Source organism: Nothobranchius furzeri, chromosome 18, assembly GCF_043380555.1.
Source record: "Nothobranchius furzeri strain GRZ-AD chromosome 18, NfurGRZ-RIMD1, whole genome shotgun sequence".
In the NCBI taxonomy this organism is placed as follows: domain Eukaryota; kingdom Metazoa; phylum Chordata; class Actinopteri; order Cyprinodontiformes; family Nothobranchiidae; genus Nothobranchius; species Nothobranchius furzeri.
The window spans coordinates 16,624,935-16,647,303 of record NC_091758.1 but is presented as its reverse complement, the minus strand read 5'-3'; the positions used below and the strand labels follow the sequence as shown (position 1 = coordinate 16,647,303).

At 44.6% G+C, this 22,369-nt stretch overlaps 1 protein-coding gene across 7 annotated transcripts in view; it reads right to left on the bottom strand.

Annotated features, from left to right (window-relative positions):
* mapkbp1 (mitogen-activated protein kinase binding protein 1) overlaps positions 1-12,768 on the bottom strand; it is a 36,012-nt gene extending 23,244 nt beyond the window's left edge. For all 7 annotated transcript variants that reach the window (XR_011517231.1, XR_011517232.1, XM_054741888.2 and 4 more), the window contains exons 1-2: positions 12,443-12,768; positions 6,994-7,085 (exon numbers count right to left, since the gene is read on the bottom strand). Coding sequence is in view for 5 of the 7 variants with exons in the window: in XM_054741888.2 (XP_054597863.2) it covers positions 6,994-7,085; positions 12,443-12,559 (209 nt within the window). In the remaining 2 variants the exon portion in view is untranslated. The remainder of the gene's footprint in view (positions 1-6,993; positions 7,086-12,442) is intronic.
* Between the last annotated feature and the right edge of the window lie 9,601 nt (positions 12,769-22,369).

Sequence of the window (22,369 nt, the reverse complement as noted above, 5' to 3'; positions counted from 1 at the left end):
TATTTTATAAATGTAATTATATGTTTTCTACTTGGTTATCTTTTATCACTGTGTGCTCATGCATCCGGGATAGAGCATGGAAAGTTACGATTTTTATTTATCAGCTGTTTATGTTTAATTTGTTTCTTAACTTGTTATCTTAGTCTCATTAGTAAACTAGTGTTTCCTCTGTGGGGGCCGGCTGCCCCGGGGGTAGCGGTGGGCTGTGGCAGCCGGGGTGCTTCCCATGTCTACTCTTGCCAAGGCTATTGCTGCCAATCTTGGTGATCCCGGTGCAGTGTGTGTGTGAATTATTATAAGAGCGGGGGGGGGGGGGGGGGGGGGGGGGGGGTATTAATGCTAGTAACAAATATAAATGAATATTATATTAGTTCATGCTGTGCGCGCGCGCGCGTGTGTGTGTGTGTGTGTGTGTGTGTGTGTGTGTGTCTGCTTGGGACGGGATTGAGGGGTGGGAGGAGGGAGATACAAAGGGGATCTCTTATGTGCATCTGTGTGGGAGGGGTGGGAAAACCAACTGCTGTCTGGTTGTTTTTAATATTGTAAAGCGCTTTGAGCTGCATTTGTATGAAAAGCGCTTCATAAATGAATTTTGATTTGATTTGATTTGATGACCAAATATTTGTAATGGCCTGTGGGTGTGTTAAAGGCAGTTTTCCACTCATCCCCCTCTCTGATCCTAACTAAGCAGTAAGCATTACGTAAGTCCAACTTAGTAACACCTTGACCCCTTGCAGCAACTCAAATGCAGTTTTCATAAGGGGAAGAGGGTACCGATTCTTTACAGTGAGGTCATTAAGCCCCCGTAATAAATACAGAGGCGTAGAGAGCCATACTTCTTCCCCACAAAAAAAAAAAAAAAACCTGCACCAGCAGGTGAGGAAGAAGGGCAAATACGACCAGCTTTAAGAGAGTCACTGATGTACCCTGCATGGCTTTGCACTCAGGCCCTGAGAGGGAGTACAGACGTCTCCGTGGTGGAGAGGTGCCAGGAAGGTCTGCAACACAGCCTGTAAGGTGGGAGAGCCGTGGCTTTGTGTTTGTTGAAAGCTTCCTTGAGATCATGGTATTCAGGGGGCACTTTGCTCAAATCAGGATAAGTCTTGGATCCCATTAGAAAAGGGGTGAGGGGCCTCAGCATGGGACAGACACATAGCAGGACAGTCTTTGCCCCACCCAAGAATCTCCCCCGTGGTCCAGACCAGATGAGGGTTGTGAAGCCTTAGCCACGGTGCGCCAAGAATCAGTGGTAACTCAGGTGTTCTGATAACCAGAAACTTGATACTTTCATGATGGTTACCCCCAACCGTGACTTTAATGGGTTCTGTGGTGTGAGTAACTTTGTGGAGCAGGTGACCATCGATGGCTCGGACCTCCTGAACACGTCCAAGGGGTGCAAGAATTATCTTGAGAGCAGAAACAAAATCCATGTCAATAAAGTCTGCATCAGCCGCTGAACCCACAAAAACCAGCAGTTTGTGTTCCTGTCCTTGAAGGTGGAGGATGGCCTGTAGTGGTGGCAGAAGAGGGTTTAGTAGTGCATTGATGGCTCAGAAGAAGCCTCTTACCTCCTAATGAGCCTGGTCTTTTAATGGGCATGCTCGGGCTTGGTGTCCTTCTTTGCCAAAATAAAAACAGAGGTCGTCCTTTAACCTCCTCTCACGTTCCTTCTCTGACAGCCTGCTCCTGCCGATCTGCATTGGCTCAGATCCCTCTGGCATTGGTGGGGAGATTGGGGCAGCAGGAAATCAAGATGTTAATGGTCTGTACCCACCATCTCTGCGGGGTAGTGACAATGTCTTGGACCGTTCACTCCTTTCATGGAGCCGTAGGTCAATTCGGCTGGCAAGAGCCTCAAGTTCTTCCAGGATTTTGGGGGCATACCTAGAGGAGAGTTCATCCTTAATCTCCTCGCGCAGACCTTGATAAAAGACGTCACACAAAGCATCATCATTCCAAATACTGTCAGCAGCACATGTACGAAAATCAACAATATACTTTGCCACTCGTCTCCATCCTTGTTTTAATTTCAAAAGACCCCTTGCTGCCTCACGCCCAGGAAGGACAGGATCAAAAACCCTGGTCAACTCCTTGGAGAACTGTTCGTATGAGTTACAGTGTCAGAGTCCCTTTGCCATTATGAGGTGCCCCATAATTTAGCTTTGCCGGAGAGGAGTGAAATGACATATGCCACCTTGGCTCTTTTGGTGGGAAATGAGGAAGGCTGAAGCTCGAACTGAATAGAACACTGCGTCAAAGGACGGCATTGGGTGGGCTCACCTTTAAAAACTTCAGGCGGGGATAGCTTGGGTTCATGCAAGGGGGAGATCTGGTGTTTAGGTCCAGGGGCTTTTGCCAACGGAGGAGGATTAGACAGACCCTGCAGTAAAGACTTCAATTCGTGCATCTTGGCTGTTGATAGACTTTTCCACTGTGGAGCGCCATTCCTGTGCAGCTGATGGGTCCATGTCTGGCCAGATTATACTGTCAGAACCAGAACCTGGAGAGAATCGGATCCAAGAATTCAGCCAACACCAGAATGAAGCAGTAATAGTTTTTTTTATTGGTGAGGATTTATTGCTCTGTCCCAGATGCTGAGCAAGGAACTGTTTGCTGGACTGCTGAGAGTTTCCAGACGAGCAGCACTGGAACATAAACAGAGCGGATGGTTAGCAATCCATGGGGTGGGGGGGGGATGGGGCAACCCAGGGGCGTGGTCATGAGTACAGTCCAGGTGAGTACATGGGGTCAGATATCAGGAAGGCGCACCAAGCAGCAGGCACAGAGGAATCAGAGAGGAGGCAGGGGTCGATAGCCGGGAGATCCAGGTCTGTGAGGTTTAGCAGGCAAGGGCAGGAGTCCTGGGAGCAGAAACAGGGTCAAAAAAGTAGAAGGGCTTGGCTTGGTAAAGGCTGGATTTCGTCTGCAAGAGCTTCAGATAATCTGGCACAGAGTAGTGGCTGGAGGAAGCTTATATCCTGAAGGACACAGGTGGAGATGATTAGACAGACAATCATGAGTAGACAAGCAACATGTGAGCATAGTTAGGTGGGGCACAGCAATGTAGAGATGCAGGATGACTGAAGATCATGACACGGATGTTTTCATCAAAGTGCATCACGGCCCGTAAAGAATGAAGAAGACGTGACGAATACTCTGCTGCTGCAGACCTGCAGATTCGCTGCTGCAGCCGTGAATCTGCAGCCGTGCCCTTCTTGACGTGACAGCGGGACGTCCCGAAGGTCCGCTCAACTCTTCATCATCCAGCTGTAACCTGTTTCTGATCATGTCTTTAGTCCCGCTGTAACACTGATGCATCAGTCTCAGACGTCATGGAGCTCAGGTGTTATTAGAACTACCTGTGTGTGTTTACCACCCAGCTTCAGCTCTTCTGTGGTTGGGTCTGACCCAAGTTAGTAAATGTGAGTTCTCCATCAGATTTGTGCCTCTTCTAGTGTCATTTTAAAGGATTTTATTCATTTATTTAACCGTTACTAGATTACCAGCAACAGAAATGCTACTAAAAACACACAATTATGTGAAGCTGGAAAAACTAGAAAACTGTGTAAAATCACATTAATTTCAGTAATTTACCTAGACCGAGAGACCATTTAAAGGCTCTGGAACCTTTACAAGTGTTTCTATTTGTTAAATATCACACAGTCACATTTTAATAGTCTAGATTAGTGCAATGTTCCTGTTTGTAGTTCCTCCTGTTAAGTGCTCATTTATTTCAATTATTCAGTTTTATAAAAAACATTTGGATGTACATTTTATTATGTTCCAGTCATTGGTCATTTATATTTCAGTATTGTAGTAATTTATAGTAAATAAAGTAAGTTTAAGAGGGGAACCCATTTTTCTTGCATTCTTTAATGAAAAAAAGTAACAAAATAGTTATTTTTCTTGGTAATTAGTTACTTTTATAATTTTGTAACTCAGTAAGTAACTGAGTTACTTTCTGACAAAGTAATCAGTAACTGTAACTAATTACTTTTTCAAAGTAACACTCCCAACACTGGTCCAGACTGATATTATTAAAGCTCAGAAACTCCTTCAGAGGATGGCTGACTGGTTTCTCCGGAACTGTGGCTTAGCTACACGTTGTTCAGAAACAGAATGATGATTGTTAGCCTGGGCTTCGACCAGCAGAATGAGCTCAGAAGGAAAGATTAAAAACGGCAGCAGGAGGTTGGATGTGCCTGCAGGGTTTTAAGATGCTTATATGAGATTTTGGATCTTCAATGAAAATATGGAAATAAACATTTTAATTATATTTATGACATAAAAGAAAGATCAGGCTGAAACCACAGGATCTGATCCATGATGAAAAAAACCTCTCTACAGTTCACAAGCACACGTGTAAGATGGGCAACAATCCTGCAGCACATCTGCAATGCAGCGCGCGGGGGGGGGGGGGGGGGGGGGGGGGGGCTGCTGCTCCGCCTGCTGTTTCTCTTCTTTAGCTGCTGGACTGGTTCTTTTGGACTCACTGTGTACTTTTAAGTCATCAACTGCATTTGCATGAGACCTATGTCTGATAATGATAATAACATTAATGAACAATATAGTAATAGGACTTTTTCCCTGTGGTGTTTTTAAGTCTCAGTCCCTCAAACATTTCTCTGACAAGACAGTAAAACATTTAGACGCTGAGTCACAAATCAGAATCAGCTCAAGAATGAATGAAACTATTCAGATTTAAAGACATTTTAGCATAAAATCATGCAGAGCGAGACACTAGCAGTCACATGTCCGCACTTCCCAGTCAGCGTGTTAAATGAATGTCTCTATTTTCCTCCATGTTGACCCACATTCACCCCACCCCCGCATCATCCCACTGACCCACTTTGCTTGAGTTTACTTCATTAAACTCAAGTTTTTGCCTCACAAATGAAGTGGAATCTGATCAAAAACCGACCAATCAGAAGCTCCCGTTCCTCCTGCACCCGCAGCTGATTGGTGGACTCGGTTTGGCATGGCTGGACAGCTTCCATCGCCGCCTTCGGACATTCCCATCATTTTTTAGGGATCAGAAACTTTCAGGAAGCAGAGAGGTGGTGGAGAAGCCTCAGACTTGAGACAATCAGAACCAGGACTCTGGTTTGCAGAGTAATGTGTTTCTATTAATTTCTCACCACAACAATCCTCATCAGCTGTTTGAGTATGTTGGTTTCTCTCAACAGAAACCCAAAAATCTGCCGTTTTACACATTTTCTTTTTGTGTCAGATGCTTTATAAAACACAAAATGTTGTGTTCCTTGCATTTCAGGAGCTACTCTGAGGTTCACTCCAGAACCAGCAGCTGCTGAGGGATACGGTTACGATTCATGTTCATTAGGGGTTGAGCTTAACCTTCAGGATTGAATATTTACTAGAGAGAGAGAGAGAGAGAGAGAGAGCGAGCGAGAAAAGACAACTGTGTGGAACACCAACTGTACCTGGTTCTCACAGGAACCATAGAAACTCTGATGCAGGGTTTTTAGCATGTTTCCAACCAGAGTACCTCAGGGACCGAGGCTCGGCCCAGTGCTTTTTCCTTTACATCACTCCTATCTGCAATAAGAATCTGTTGCTGCTGGAAATGATAGAACATTCCTTTTTGTGTGGTCTAAATAATCCAGGGAATTCCTGAAACTCATTGAGATGAGAGAAACTGGAGATCAAAATTTAAATGAAATATTTTCATAGAGTATTATGGAGGTGGGCTGCGCAGTGGCACAGTGGTTAGAGCTGTTGCCTTGCAGCAAGAAGGTCCTGGGTTCGCTTCCCGGCCTGGGATCTTTCTGCATGGAGTTTGCATGTTCTCCCTGTGCATGTGTAGGTTCTCTCCGGGTACTCCGGCTTCCTCCCACAATCCAAAAACATGACTGTTACCCCAAAATTCCACCATCTCCGCTCCGCTCCGCCCCCGACTTCCGCAGCCGCTCGCTTCCGAACTCAATTTTTACTGGTACCCGCTCTACAATGGCTCCGCTCCGGTGCGGAGACCTGAGGTGCGCAAACAAGCATGCGCGGGATTTTCGAGATCTTGCGATACAGTCCGAGCAATAAACACGGAAGTTAGATCCAAACACCCGTTGTGTGGGAGAAGCATCGAAATGAACTGTTTAATCTGCCCATCATTTGTGTTGAGAGATCAGCAGTGTTTGGATCAACAAAGTGTGACTACTTTGATAGTGGAAACTGTATTTATGGCTTATTTTTGTGCATTTAAAGTTCAGCCGCCATTGATAGTTGTTAAAAGTTGTTAAACCTGTGCATATGAAACAAAAAACGCCTTTTGTTTATCGATTTATTGTGAAATAACAGAAGTTGTGATTGCTCCCTTTCCTGTTGGGCGGTTGTGATTTCTGTCCATTGACTGCGGAGGTGCTCCGGCGTCCGGCAAAAATAGGATCGATCCTATTTTTGCCGGATGGCAGAACGGAGGGCGGCGCACTGCGCCGCACGGCCGCAGTAGTGGAACAGCTCTGATCGACTACAACGGGACCGTTTTTGCTGCAGAGTTCGTGCCGGAGCGGAGCGTAGGTAGTGGAATTTTGGGGTTAGGTTGATTGGTCTGTCCAAATTGTCCTTAGGTGTGAGTGTGTGTGTGTGTGCATGAATGTTTGTCCTGGGTGTCTCTGTGTTGCCCTGAGATGGACTGGCACTCTGTCCAGGGTGTACCCCGCCTGATTGCCCATTGACCGCTGGAATAGGCACTAGCCCCCCCCCCCCGCGCGCAACCCTACGTGGACAAGCGGGTTCAGAAAATGGATGGATTATGGAGGTGAAATTTTATTTCTGAGATAAAACCAGACATAAGTACTTCACAGTAATTGTGATAAATAAAAAAAATCCTACGTTTTCTTCATGTAGCTCTTTTAAATAGAAGTTTTTTGTTAGCAGACGCTTCTAGCGCTTTTGATTCTGAGCTGATGTTTGACTGCTAATGGTTCATACTTGAACCACCATCACAGCAGGTCAGCCCACAGAGCAGGGGACACTCACCCTGCAGGGTAGGCCAGGAGTCCAGTTCGGGGGTCACAGGCCAGCGCTCGGTTTCCTGAAGATGTGATCCCCATCACCTTCTCCAATGTCACCTGGAGGGAAAAGACTGGAAGTCATTATGGGATATGTCTCTGAACAACCACTCAGGTTTTCTCCAGTGTCAAACTAAAGTCAGAGGTCTCAGATCCTCCACAGAGGGGTTCTGGATCTACATTTAACAGAAACATCTGGCCTTTGAAGCCCTTCCATTTTCAGGGAGGCCTGAAAATTACCATCAACAAATCTGATAATAATCACTCTGTCTTGATGAGTAGATCCTGGAGGACTTGGAAATGTCCCACATTGACAGAACTCTGGGAACCTTCATCAAGAACTCAAATGGAACTGTGGCCACAGCCCACCAAGGCTGTGCATCAACCTGAAGCTCTAGGCCAGTTCATTGCTTAGGGTGGTTACGACAGCAACAACAGAGTGGCGAGACACCTCCTCTGCATGGATGATATCAAGCTGTAGGAAAAAAAAATGGATTCACTGACCCACCTCACCAGGAAACCCAGCAAACACTCCAGAATGCAATTCAGAGTGGAAAAAGGCAACAAGATGTTTAGGACATTTACAAGACCTGTGTGCTCTCACAGGCAAATTGTAACCATGATGTAGCTACAAGGAAAAAGGCCCACAACCAAGTACTTCTAAACAATAAGGCATGTTCTGAAGACCCAGCTGTATGGTCAGAAGAAGGTCCAGTCCATCGACACATATGTTCTGCTAGTCATCAGACCCCCAGCTGGTATAAAACCTGGTCAAAGGATGAGATATAAGCCACTGGAATCAAGACAAGAAACCTCAAAGTCCAGGAGGAGGCTGAGGACTAGTGAGTTTAGAACCACTACAGACCCGGTACAGATGGGAATGGCCCATAAGAGACCTCTCTCTGCCCAGGAGAGACCAGTTCTAGGAGGTACATGTCTCTTTAGGAGTTATTGATGGTTTTATGGACTTTAATTCTGAGTGGACATTAATGAATGTGAATTTCTCTGGAATAAATTTCTTCTAATGGGCCATTCCCATCCGTACCGGGTCGGCCCGGGCCGGGTAGCGTAGGTTGTTTACGTATCTGAGTGGCCTGGTATTTTTCCGGGCCAACCAAGGCTCATTCTCAGCCCTCTTCTCGAGGGGGTCTGCTTCAGGCCAACCAGGGCCAACACACCCACTGCTGACAGCAAATTCACACCTTCCATTAGAGCAAGCCTCTGATTGGTGGGTAGAATCAGCCCACATGGGCTTAAGACAAGGATGTGTGGAATCAACCGGGCCAGGCTGGGGCCGACTGGGGCTACCCGGCCCGGGCCGACCCGGTACAGATGGGAATGGCCCATAAGTTGTAGTCTGACTGCGTTTTGGCTCTGAGACAAAGAGTCTTGGTCCTTATCAATCATCTGAGTTACCAGAGAACTGCTCAGGGACTTCCTTAAACCTAAACATTTCCTGTTTTATTCTCATTCAGTGTCCTGATGCACGTGTTATCAGACCAGTGTTTCACATCCAGATGTTTACCTGACTGAAGTCTGTCGTGTTTGTTTCATGAAACTCTTCATGAAACAAACAGCACTAATTCTCTTGTGATCCTTAAACATCCAACTATTTATATTTGGACCCGGTCTCAGTGACTCACTGGCTGACTTCCACTTAGCTCAGTCACAGAGGGGAAAAGCCAGATCAGCTTGTTGATTCACATTCAGGAATCTTTCAGATAATTTGAAGGAAAAACACTTCCTGTCTAACCCTCCTGACCCGTTATGTGTTCAGCCTTGAAACAAACCACCGTATGTGTTTGTCAGCGGCCCAAACCTGAAAGTCCTCCCATAAGTACATTTCACGTTGAGCCTGCTTTCAGTTCAGTTGTGTGAACAAACCTCTGAACAGGCTTTTAGGGTTAGCGTTAGCTAAAAAGTCCTTCTGGATTGGTTCAGATGTCTCATTTAATGTTAGACTGATTGTGTGTCTGAAACTGCTGCAGCTTCATTTATGTTCTGATCCCAGATTGCTCTTGTTCTGTTGTTAGTTTAGTGATAAATTAAGAAACAAGTTTTCAACAAAGAAAAGATCCAAAGTTGGTTCAGTTCCACGCATCAACAGATGAGATGACTAACATTTACCATAAGTATTCAAGACCTGAGGAGAAATACGTCGCCTATCACAAAACTTATTATGTACGTAATTATAACAAACGCGTGTGTGTGTGTGTGTGTGTGTGTGTGTGTGTGTGTGTGTGTGTGTGTGTGTGTGTGTGTGTGCGTGTGTGTGTGTGTGTGTGTGTGTGTGTGTGTGTGTGTGTGTGTGTGTGTGTTATTGATAACTACCTGAGAGGAACTTCCTGACTCCTCAGATGTAAAAATTTTTTAAACTTTAAGCTAGAGCTATAACATTGATCTCAGTGATTATTGGGTTAGAAACTTGACCAGTCTCATATTTAACACCACTCTGCAGACCTCTACCGGTCAGATGCTGCACTTAAAGAGCATATTGCAGGTTTGAGCCTCCTTTGAACAAATGTTTAGAGAAACACAATAGGAACTCGTTCTAAATAAAAAAGTATACACACATAAATTATTTAGGCTTTGGAAGAAATTTTTGTGAGAAATTTTTTTCTTTTTTTTTTTGTCAAACCAGAAGTGACGCAGGCCAAGGGAGACCTGTTAGCTTGATCCAGAGGAATACTGTATATGGATTCTAATGCTGGTTCGGACACAGAGGAAACTTTTAATGATTATAATTATACTTATGGTGGACCACAACCATACAGTTATGAGCCTGCTGCACGCCCTAGACAGCAGAGACAAGCCAGGGGGAGAAACGATGGCCAAAGGAGAGAGACTTAGCAGTGGTGTCAACTTAGCGTTTTTAGAAGCTTTGCTGAAATCAGCCACTTTTTACTCAAAATAAGGGGCTGTTATGTATTATAAAACTAAATACCCACAATAAGCATTTCAAACTGTATTTTTTGGACTGTGTTTTATATGAAACAGAAATAAAATTATACCTGCAATTTGTTCTTAAACAGTTTTGTTGAGGGGGTAGGTGTTCTAGGGGGTGCTCTTATACATGCATTACAACAGTTAGCATACTCTCTTACTTCCAGGCTCTGCCATGATGCCAACAGAGAAGCAAACTTCTTCTTTTTCTTTTTGTGCTTTTTATTGACATTCAGCAAACTGACCAAGCTAACCGAAACAGAAATTAGCCAGCAGCCGTAATGCATGTATAACAGCACCTCCTAGAGCACCTGCCCACTCCCAAAAACTGTTAACTGCTGTATCCGGCCATTAGAGTGCTGCAGAGTGGAATCAAATATGAAACTGGTCAAGTTTCTAACTCAACAACCACCGAGATCGATGTTAAAGCTCTAACTTAATGTACTTTAAACTTTTACACTACTTAGGAACATTAAAATGTTTAGACCAGTAGTGTTACTGACTGAACCGGTTGTGCTACAAGTAGCGACATTTAACAAGTCTAAAGCAACCTACACATGAACTCCTGTGACTGGAGATGAGAGCAGTTTCTGATACCTGTGGGCGAAGCTTAACCCCAGGTGTTTACACATCCTAACCACACCCCTGCTATAGCCTTGTATTTAAGCCATTATAATTTGTTTGTGAGCATTAGATTGGATTACAGTACAGAGAGATTATTTATTCTAAGAGCACTGACACTGATGAGGTGGGATTCCGCACACCAGATTTTAATGTAGAATTATATGAATCTATATGTATTTTTTTTTACCATATTTTATTTTATTTCAATGCAGTTATTTGAAGCTTTAGACCCCAAACCCAAAAGACCGGCTCCTTTCAGTTGATGCTTCTTAATGCTGTTCTCACAGGCTAACCTGAGACATTTCTGTGGACAGTTTGTGTCTAAATGAGTTAATCGATGGTTTGATGAGTCTGAAGCACGTAACCTGCTCCATCGCACTGTCGGGATGCATCAAACGGGCTCTAAACTAGATTTCACCTGGACATCGACACATAACAAGTTTTGGTAAATCAGTGCTTCTCAGATTTGTCCATGGAGAAGAAACACACACATTTATTTGGGTGTATTAGCGGTTATCCTCCCACTCAGGTGGGTCTCTCAGGGCTAACGTCTGAACGGGTCTGTTTAAAGGCATCACCAGAAAAAGTGTATTGCTGTTCATCAGCGTGGAGCTTTTTGTTCTTGTTTTCCTCTCAGAAAACCAAGTCCCAAATAGGGATGTTTGAACAGGTGTTTGAGCCGTGACGAGTAAAACTGGCCCGGTGAGTCTCAGATGAGCGAGCAAGACCGATAAGAGCCAGACTGACAGGACTGTGTCAGAACAATCCCCGTCCAGTCCAGTTGGCTGCTCCTGTATCCTGCTGAGTGATGGACAAACTTCTTTCACATTTAAGGTAAAATAGATGCAAAGATGAAAAGGTTTAGTGGGAACCCTCCGTGAGCCATCCGTGTCATTTCTGTCCATGAGGAAACTTCTAGTAGCTTTTAATCCTACTCATTTTTGTCAAAGTGCATCTGATGAAAGGATAAGCAGAGACTGTGTGTGAGAACACACTCACACACAAGGAGCCAGAGGTGTGGACTCGAGTCACATGACTTGGACTCAAGTCATTACTTATTTTGGCTTCTGACTTGAGTTGATAAAATCTATGAAGACTTAGGACTTGACTTGTGACTTGAATCGACTTGCATCTGTTGACTTGATGATGACTTAAGCCTTTTTGATATTTAACACAAAAGTGGCACGACATGGACAACAATCATGAATCATTCTTGGTTCTGGGTTTGATCTTGTTCTGCTAAATGCAGCAGCACTTGTTGGACAGGTGACTTGATTATGACTTGAAAATGCAAAGTTAAGAACTTGGACTTGACTTGCACTTCCACGTAATTGACTTTGGACTCGACTTGGACTTGACTCAAGACTTGACTGGAAAGACTTGTGACTTACTTGTGACTTGCAAAGCAGTGACTTGGTCATACATCTGCACGGAGCAGTCTCGTGCGATATCTAGTCATATTTAGCTTCAAATAATTAGGTTACAACAATCAATTAGTGCAGTTATTTGGATTTATGAAATAATGGTAATTTTCCAAATGAATGTGATGAAATACTTCACACCTGATTTTATCACAATACTGTGTGAGTGTATATCTATATCTATGTATATATATATATATATATATATATATATATATATATATATATATATATATATATATATATATATATATATATATATATATATATATATACATACATACACACACACACACAGCAGCAGCACAATTAAACCAGCATAGCCCTGACTAGCTCTGTGTCAGCAGTCTTCTAGCTGGACTCGGGGGACACCGTTATGTCCTGCTGTATGTCTGCGTGGAGGTGCGTTGTTTCTGCGTGATTACGCACCTTTCCGCTGACATCGTGTTTGCGCCTCGCGGTGCCGCTTCGCCTCAGTTTGATGGAAGGGGAGCGCAGCAGGTTCTTAATGCGGCAGCGGATGGTTCCGCTAACGTCTGCGGACATTGCGCCGTTAGCTGCCGGCTAGCTGCGGCTGAGAACCAGACCCGTGCTTCGTGGATAAACGTTCAAGCTCTAATTGCCTTGTCCTGGTTCGGCTCCGCGGCCGCCGGTGCTGTCATGTTGTCTTCCGACCGGACCGGACTGGAGCCTTCAGTTTACCCGGATGCGGATCTGGTTCCGAAAGGACCGGTCCAGGTCCATGTTGCTTTGCATATTAGTTCATTTCGCAGCGGCAGGCAGCAGTAATAAATCCAGGAGGAGCGACTCCGCTCGAGACAAAAACCTCATGCGGCAACATCATTCCTATTTCCGGTTATGCTTCAAAATAAAAGCCAACTCTTTACTTTAGGGGTTTGTTTGATTTGTTCTTTGTTAAATTCTGTTTAAGATCTGAATGGTCAAACAGACACTAGAGACAGTTTCACATTAGAAAATAACCTCATATAAGAAATTATTTCAAACTTTGTAGATCAATAAATCATATCTATAAAGAACCATGCAGATTCAACCTGCTGTCAACCAGACAGGGTCAGAAACGTGTTTTAGGTGAGGGTGATAATTGAGGCTTATGTGATGATTAATAATAGAAATAAACCTGTGAAAGATGCAGATTACTAGTTAAATAGAACTGAAAATCTCTTCTCAGTGAAAACTGTGAGAGCTGCAAAGGTAGAACAGAACAGGGTATAACATGGACTTTGTTTTCAGTTTTTAATAAGTGCTGTAAGTAGGGTGAGAGTTACACAACAAACCAATGAGGATGCAGGGAGGTGGCGTAACACCAGAATGATGGCCTTAAAGACTAGGATCCAAGTTTACAAACCCAGATAAACTGGTCCTGAACCAGAAACTGAACCAGTGGGTATAGAGTTACGCTAATACTAATATATCTGACTGATTAGAGCCTACAGCTCACATTTACACTAAACATTTATGGGAAACCATTAAAGACCAAGGCCATCTTAGTAAAGGGTTGATCAAGTATTAATGTGTTCATAATAAACTGTTTGGCAACAAACAGGTCAATAGCTATTTGAATTTATTGTAACTGCTCATTAATGATTTATAAAATACTTAAATTATAATAAACATGAATTAGACTTCTATTGAAAATTTCAGGAACTCTAAGTGCTTTACAGAAAATGCACTGTTCATTGACTCGCTTATCATTCAAATTCAATTCAAATTCAAAAATACTTTATTAATCCCAGAGGGAAATTGATTGCTGTAGTAGCTCAGAATAATAATAATAATCAAGTCATCAAAGAGTTATTGTATATTACAATGGCTGTTGGCAGGAAGGATCTCCAGTAGCGGTCAGTGTTGCAGCGAAACTGAAGAAGCCTCTGACTGAAGACACTCTTCTGTTGTCGGACAGTCTTGTGAAGAGAATGCTCAGGGTTGTCCATCATTTTCTTGATTCTCTGGAGAATCCTTCTTTGCATTATCTCCTCCAGTGGTTCCACAGTTGTCCCCAGAACAGAACCAGCCTTTTTTATTAGGCTGTTGAGCCTTTTCAGGTCCCTGCTTCTCATGCTACTACCCCAACAGACGATGGCTGAAGAGATTACACCCTCAACAACAGACTTGTAGAAGATGTGCAGCATCTTGCTACAGACACTGAAGGACCTAAGCGTCCTCAGGAAGTGCAGTCTGCTGTGTCCCTTCTTGTAAACAGCTTCACTGTTGTTTCTCCAGTCCAGTCTGTTGTCCAGGTGAACTCCAAGGTATTTGTGTTCCTTAACCACCTCCACTTCTTCTCCCATGATGGAAAAAGTGTTTGACTCCACCCTGTTTCTTCTGAAGTCTAAAATCATCTCCTTTGTTTTGTTCATGTTCAAGGTCAGACGATTGTTTCCACACCATGCCACAAAGTGCTCCACCAGCTCTCTGTACTCAGTTTCCTGTCCATCTCTGATACACCCGACAACTGCAGAGTCATCTGAGTATTTCTGTAGATGACAGGTCATGATGCAAGTGAACATCAAAGCCATGAGCTCCTTAGGAACAAATAGTGTTCATTCCCCTCCTTTGGAAGCCATTAGCTGGATCTCCAGTTTTAATGAAGGAAACATATTCTTCTGAACCAGGTTCTGTCCTCTTATTTCTCATACAAAAATGTTACCAGGACTGCCTTCTTCGCTCTGTGAAATGTTGCTAAAATCAGAACCATCCTGATGCAAAGCGATGCAGACAAACTAGTCCATGATTACTTTCAGATTTGAATTTTGTATTTCTACAAGACCATGATGTTCTAAAGGTTCTCTTAGAGGGTCCAGCTGATCCTGAACGCTGTAGTCAGAGTTCTGATGAGATCAGAGTCTCCGGGTTCAGCATCACTTCATCAGCTCCACGTTAAATCCAGGACTGAATTAAACATTTTATGTCTAAAGCTCTGAAAGTTAAAGCTCATTCTGCTATTACACATCTTCTCATTCCAGATGTTTCCAACAGAGACCATGGCTCTCAGACTGAAGGTTTACTTGCGACGAGATGGGGTGCTTCTAGCTCTTTGGGCAATCCAACGTATTGTGCACCGTTGATCCAGAGAGAACTGTTGCTCCTCACAGAAGGGAGCCAACCGAAGTGTCTCTGATAAGGATGTATCCTAGCAGGGCTTTCACACTAGCACTGCCACTTTTCACACCCTAATCGTAGTCTCCTCTCAATGGGTCATACCAGAGGTTTTCCAGGCATGTCACACAGGGAGAACCTGGGACAGACCCACAAGTCTCTGGAAGGAAAATATACTCTATCTGGCAAGAGAATGCCCTGGAATTCTCTAAAATGGGCTAGAGAGTGTCTTTGGGAGGAAGCGGTCAGGGTTTCAATCATGGAGCTACTCACCCTTAAATCAACCTTAGAGAGGTGGAAGAAAATGGATGGATGGATGGATAGTTGTTTTGTTTTTCTACAAGAGCTATCAACAGTTTTGTTGTTTTACTTTGTTATTCTCCAGGCCTTGCTCCAGAAGCACGTTGGCGAGCACCTTGGTGGCTGCGTTAACCCATGGAGCCCAGCCGGGTACAACCCGAAGAGGAGATGTGGGTCCCCCTTTCTATGGGCTCACCACTCGTGGGAGGGGCCAAAGGGATCGGGTGAATTGTGTGTTGGGGGGCAGCTGAAGGCAGGGTCCTTGGCGGTCTGATCCTCGGCTACAAAACCTAGCTCTCGGTACGTTGAATGTTACCTCTCTGGTGGGGAAGAGCTGGAGTGGATGTGTGAGGTTGAGTGGTTCCAGCTAGATGTAGTTGGACTCACCTCATCACATGGCTCTGGCTCCGGTACCAGTTCCCCCTAGAGGGGTTACATTTTCTACCACTCTGGAGTTGCTCTCGCTGAAAGGCGCCAAGCAGCGGTGGGCATACTTCTCCCCCCCCCCATCTTGGTGCCTGCATGAGGTTAACTTCCCTCCATCTACGTGTGGGGTGACGGGTACTGACTGTGATTAGTTCTTATGCACCAAACTGCAGCTCAGACTACCCACCTTTTTTGGAGTCCTTGGAGGGGATGCTAGAAAGCGCTACTTCCAGTGACTGCCTCGTTCTGCTGGGAGACTTTAAAGCTCATGTGGGCAACAACAGTGAGACCTGGAGAGGTGTGGTTGGGAGGAATGGCCCCCCTGATCTGAATCTGAGCAATGTTTTGTTACTGGACTTCTTTGCACGTCATGGATTGTCCATAACAAACACCATATACAAGCATAAAGGTGTCTATGCACTCTTTGACACAAGGATAACTTAGGCCGCAGTTTGATGATTGAATTTTTTGTCGTTTCATCTCATCTGCAGCCGCATGCCTTGATCACTCGGGTAAAGAGGGGCGGAGCTGTCAAATAACCACTACCTGGTGGTAAGTTGGATTAGATGGTGGGGGAGGAAGCCAGTCAGACCTGGCAGGCCTGAACACATTGTGAGGGTCTGCTGGGAACGTCTGGTGGAGTCTCCTATCAAAAGGAGCTTCAATTCCCACCTCTAACAGAATTCCGAACATGTTCCGAGTGAAGCGGGGGACATTGAGTCTGAGTGGGCCATAGTCCATGCTTCCATTTTTGAGGCGGCTGACAGGAACTGTGGCTGCAGGGTTGCATGTCGCGGTGGCAACCCCCGAATTCTCTGGTGAACAACACAGGAGGTTAATGATGCTGTCAAGCTGAAGAAAGAGTCCTATCAGGTCTTTTATAGCCTGTGGGACTCCAGAGGCAGCTGATGGGCACTGGCAGTTCAAGCTGAATGTGGCTTGGGTGGTCATGGAAGCAAAAGAGGCATGGGAGGAGTTCGGTGAGACCATGGAGCAAGACTTCCGTATGGCTTTGAGGAGATTCTGGTCCACCATCCAGCATCTCAGGAGGGAAAAGCAATGCCCTACAAACACTGTTTACAATGGTGATGATGCGCTGCTGACATTTACTCAAGACATTGTGAATCGGTGGGCAGCATACTTTGAAGACCTCGTCAATTCCACTGGCACGCCAGTGAGAAAGAAGAGTCTGGGGACTTTGGGTTGGACTTTTGAATTTCTGGGGCGAAGGTCACTGAGGTGGTCAAAAAACTCATTGGTGGAAAGGCTCCGGGGGTGGATTAGACCTGCCCCGAGTTCCTTACGGTCCTGGATGTTGTGGGGCTGTGTTGGTTGGTGCGGCTCTGCAGTACCGCGTGGACATCAGGGGCAGTTCCACTGGATTGGCAGACTGAAGTGATGGTCCCCTCTATTCAGGGGTTCTGGAGAGGAGGGTCCATTGTCGAACCTCAGATTCAGGAGGAACAATGCAGTTTTCATCCTGGCCGTGGAACACTGGACCAGCTCTATGCCATTCTACACGTTAACATGCAGCCAATATCCGGGTTATGATCGGGTTAAGGTCGGGATTCGGGTTTCTGAGTTGATCAGAATAACCCGTTTACAAGCATAAATAGAAAGAGTTACCCCTAACTTGCATAACCCGATTTAAATGCGGACGTTGGGGTAGCGTCAGGACGTATGGACTACGTCCAGACGCAATATGCGTCATTTCCGGTTCTTCTTGTTCTGGTATCCGTGAAAACAACATGTTTCCCAGTTCGGAAGAGATAGTGACCGCGTTTGTTTGCGCTTTATTTTCCTCGTCACTCAAAGTGTGGTGCTGTGCCACGACTCGCCATTTTGCCCCCAACTTGTTGTTTACTTCCGGTGTTCTGGCGCATACAAGACGTCTCGCTACTCAAAAGACCAAGATTCCTTGCGAACAGAGCACGCGCAGAACACATACTTTGATGGGGATATCCTGATATGCGTTTACACGACCAAACATTCGGGTTAGAAAAGGGTTACCCCAGGTGTAGTAACCGGGTTTTTGGCGGTGTTTACAAGGACCTGCGGAACCGGGTTATTGTGAATATTCGGGTTTTAAAAGGGTTACTGGCTGCATGTAAACACACTGATTAATGGGATTCTGGGGGGTGATTGGGAGTTAGCCCAACCAATCTACATGTGTTTTATGGATTTGGAGAAGGGATTCAACTGCGTCCCCTGGGGGGCCCTGTTTTCCAGGAGTATGGGGTACCAGTCCTTTTTATTCGGGCTGTTACTTCCCTGTATGACCAATGTCAGAGCTTGGTCTGCATTGCCAGCGATAATTTGAGCCAGATTATGTTCATAACTTTTATGGACAGGTTTTCTATGCGCAACCAAGGTGTTGAGGGGATCCATTTTGGGTGGCCAAAGGATCAGGTCTCTGCTTGCAGATGATGTGGTCCTGTTGGCTTTATCAGACAGCGATCTTTAGCTTTCGCTGGAGCGGTTCACAGCCGAGTGTGAAGCGGCTGGGATGAGAACCAGCTCCTCTAAATCTGAGACCATGGTCTTGTATCAGAAAAGGGTAGAATACCCTCTCCAGGTCAGGTACGAGGTCCTGCCTCAAGTGGAGGAGTCTAAGTATTTTGAGGTCTTGTTCATCCTGGGATGAGGATCAGCACCTCCAAATCTGAGACCATGGTTCTCGACCGGAAAAGAGTGGTTTACCAACTCCTGGTCAGGAGAGAGGTCCTCCCTCAAGCGGAGGAGTTTAAGTATCTCGGGGTCTTGTTCACAAGTGAGGGAAGAAGGGAACAGGTTATCTACAGGATGATTGGGGCAGTGTCTGCATTGATGCTGACGCTGAACCAATTTGTTGTGATGAAGATGGAGCTGAGCCAGAAAGCAAGGCTCTCAATTTACCGGTCGATCTACGTCTCAGTCCTCCCCTATGGTCATGAGCTTTGGGTGATGACCGAAAGAACGAGATTGTGGATACAAGCAGCTGAAATGAGTTTCCTTCACAGGGTGGCCGGGCTCAGCCTTAGGGACAGAGTAAGTAACTTGGACATCTGGGAGAGACTCTGAGTGGAGCTGCTGCTCCTCCACATCGAAAGCAGCCAGTTGAGGTGGTTCGGGCACCTGGTCTACCTGTCTGATAGATTTCATTTTGTAAATATACATGACAAATCTTCTTCATACTCCAGGGTTACTAGTGGAGTACCACAGGGTTCAGTGCTTGGACCAATTCTTTTTACTATATCTATGATTCCAGTTGGTAAAATCATTAGGCAGCATGGGATAAACTTCCACTGCTATACTGACAATACTCAGTTATATTTATCCATTAACCCTGATGAACCTGATCAGATAGGTAGAATTGGAAGACATAAAAAATTGAATGACTCAAAACTTTCTGCTTTTAAATCAAGACAAGACTGTAGTTCTTATCTTTGGACCTGAAATCCAGAAAAGGAAATTGCTTAGTCAATCACCTGATCTGAATGGCATTAAATTAGTCTCCGAGAACAAAGTAAGGAACCTTGGTGTTGTTTTTGACAGGGACACGTCATTCAAATCCCACATTAAACAGGTTTGTAGGATTTCCTTTTTACCTGCGGAATATTGCTAAGATTAGAAGCATCCTTTCCAATGAGTTATGCCGAAAAACTGGTTCATGCATTTATTACATCAAGATTTTGATGACTGTAATTCAGTACTCTCAGGAAGTCCACAGAATGTAGTTAAAAGTCTTCAGATTCACTAGGATGAATAGAATAAAGTTTATCTCTCACCAAATAGAATATTTACGAAGAAATCACAATGTAACCATAGAAACACTATTTGGTATAAATGTTGTGTGTGTGTGTGTGTGTGTGTGTGTGTGGGTGGGTTGGTGTTGGCGTGTTTCTGCTCTGTCTTCTCGATCCCCAGTGAGTTGTGGCGGATGGCTGCTCAAATTGATCCAGGATCCTCTGGAGGTTTATTCCTGTTAAAAGGGAGTTTTCCTCTGCACTGGTGCTAAATGCTTGTTACTGTCGCTAAATGCTTGTTTAGGATGAGGATTGCTGTTAAGTCACTGACTTGATGCAATTTGCTGGGTTCCTTATATAGGACACTTTTTACTGATTGGCTTAATGAACTGGGGTCTCATGTATCAAACATTTCATAGAATCCTTACTAAAACCGTACTTTAGCTCAGCAAAAAAATATGTACTTACGCCAAGTAGGTTTGTGATCTATCAAACATGGAGTATGCACAGCTGCACGCAGTCTCCGCTTCATAAATCAGAAACTATCTAGAAAGGTTCTCAGCTGCTTTTTAGTCACATCCCGCCCTCACCACACCCACTTACTGCCATAAATAGTCAATGCAATGTGCCTTGTGGATCTCATGCATATACTTAAGCCGGCTGTTGCGGCGCTCCGCCAATGACAATGGCGACCGTAGATCAAGACAGATCAAGCAAGCGCAATTTCACAGAAGCAAAAATTGAGGTACTTGCTGGTGATGTGGAGAAATGAAAGGAAGTGCTTTTGCAAAACAAATAAGAAAATCCACGGAGTGGCACAGCGTTGCTGAAGCCATCAATGTTGTGAATTCTTCAGAGAGATCTGTGGCGGATATAAAAAAAATGGTCCAATCAGGATTCAATCCTCAGACTCCCAGGTGAAAGTCACATGTGCTAACCAGTCACCCAAACAGAGATCTCCCTTGACCAAGTAGCCAGGGGGCATGATCAATTGGGTCACAGTGACAGGATGCTCACACTGTCACAGACGCATGACATTGTCTCAACCTGTCCCCCTGCTGATATTCTGCGCTTCAGGCTGTGTGTGCACGCGCTCATGTGTATGTGTGTGTGCGCGCACATGTGTGTGTGAATGTGGGGGGGTCTTGTTCTGTGTGAAAATGAAGCAGTACGAGTGATAATGCTGCAGGATTTCATAATTGTATCCTTCTCAGCAGCAGCACTGCAGGTGCTCTCCATGTCCAAAATGTGCGTAAGCCATGTCCTTAGGCAACTTAAAGTTGTGCACATTTTTCCGCTAAGTTTTCTTTCATAAATCCCAATGCTTACGCAGTTTTCTGACCCCATTTTGTGCGTAAGCACGCTTGATAAATGACGCTCCTGAACTGTATTGGAATGTTTACCATGTGAAGTGCCTTGAGACAACTCTTGTCGTGCTATATAAATAAACTTGAATTGGTCAGGATGCCTCCTGGACGCCTTCCCCGGGAGGTGTTTTGGGAATGTTCTGCCGGCAGGAGTTCCCCGGGTCGACCCAGGACTACCAGGAGGAAATACATCTCTAGGTTGATCACGGAATGCCTGGGTGTCCCAGCTGAGGAGCTGGCGAACTTGGCCAGGGAGAGGATTGCCTGGGAGGCCCTACTTTGGATGTTGCCCCCGTGACCTGGACCCCAGATAAGCAGAGGACGGTGAGGTGAGGGGTCTTGTTCACAAGTGAGGGAAAATTGGAGTGTGAGATTGATAGGCGGATTGGTGCTGCGTTTGCAGTGATGCAGGCATTGTGCCGGTCTGTCATGGTGAAGAGAGCTGGAAAGCAATGCTCTCAATTTACTGATCGATCTACGTTCCTATCCTCACCTATGGTCATGAGCTCTGGGTAGTGACTGAAGAAACGAGATCGCGGATACAAGTGGCCAAAATGAATTTTCTCTGCAGGATGGCTGGGCTGGGTGAAAACGGATGGATGGACTTAATGTTACTTAAATCTTGTTTTTTATTTTCTGTAGAGTACGTTTTGATTAGATTTGAGGTTCACCTGTAAACACAAATCCAGGTGTAAAGTTGTCAAATTAATGATAATATTAATAATGATAATAATAATACAGCAGTGGTACATGGCCGTGTGGCTGTTAGTTGAGGATAAAGTGGTTTGGTACTCAGCATCTTTTTGTGGTATTCCAAATAAACTCACATTTACACATTTCAAATAACAAATGATTTTCCAGACTTAAAACATGCTTCAGAGTCAAAACAAAGGTATTTTAACGTGAAGCTGTCACTACACTTAAAGGCAAACGGTATGTAAATATCAACAAAGCAGGAAAATAAGCACGGTTGGCCGAAACATCAAAATGTTCGAAAACATTGTGAAGAATAACAAAATGATTAAATGAAGAAAAATTTAACAAACAGATAAAAGGTGTGATGAACAGATAAGAAAGCCCTCCGTTAAGTTATAAAGGTCAGTATTCCTAAATTAGGAATGTTACCTAAATGATTCCTTTGCATTTCTTTAAAAAGATGTGACCTTCGGGGAACTTTAACTAACACTTATTGGGTTTCCTAGAAACCTTCTCTGTAGGTCAGGACCAATTGGAAACACTCTTTTCATGTTTGCTGAAATCCTGAATTTCTCTCCAACCATTACTCAAACATCCAATCACGCCCAGACTGGAAAACATTACACACAGGAATACTGTGGAACAACAAGGTTATTTATTAAAAATTCTCATAAAGCTTGTAAAAAAAAATTGGGATCTTTTTCATGAGACCAGAAGTAGAAACA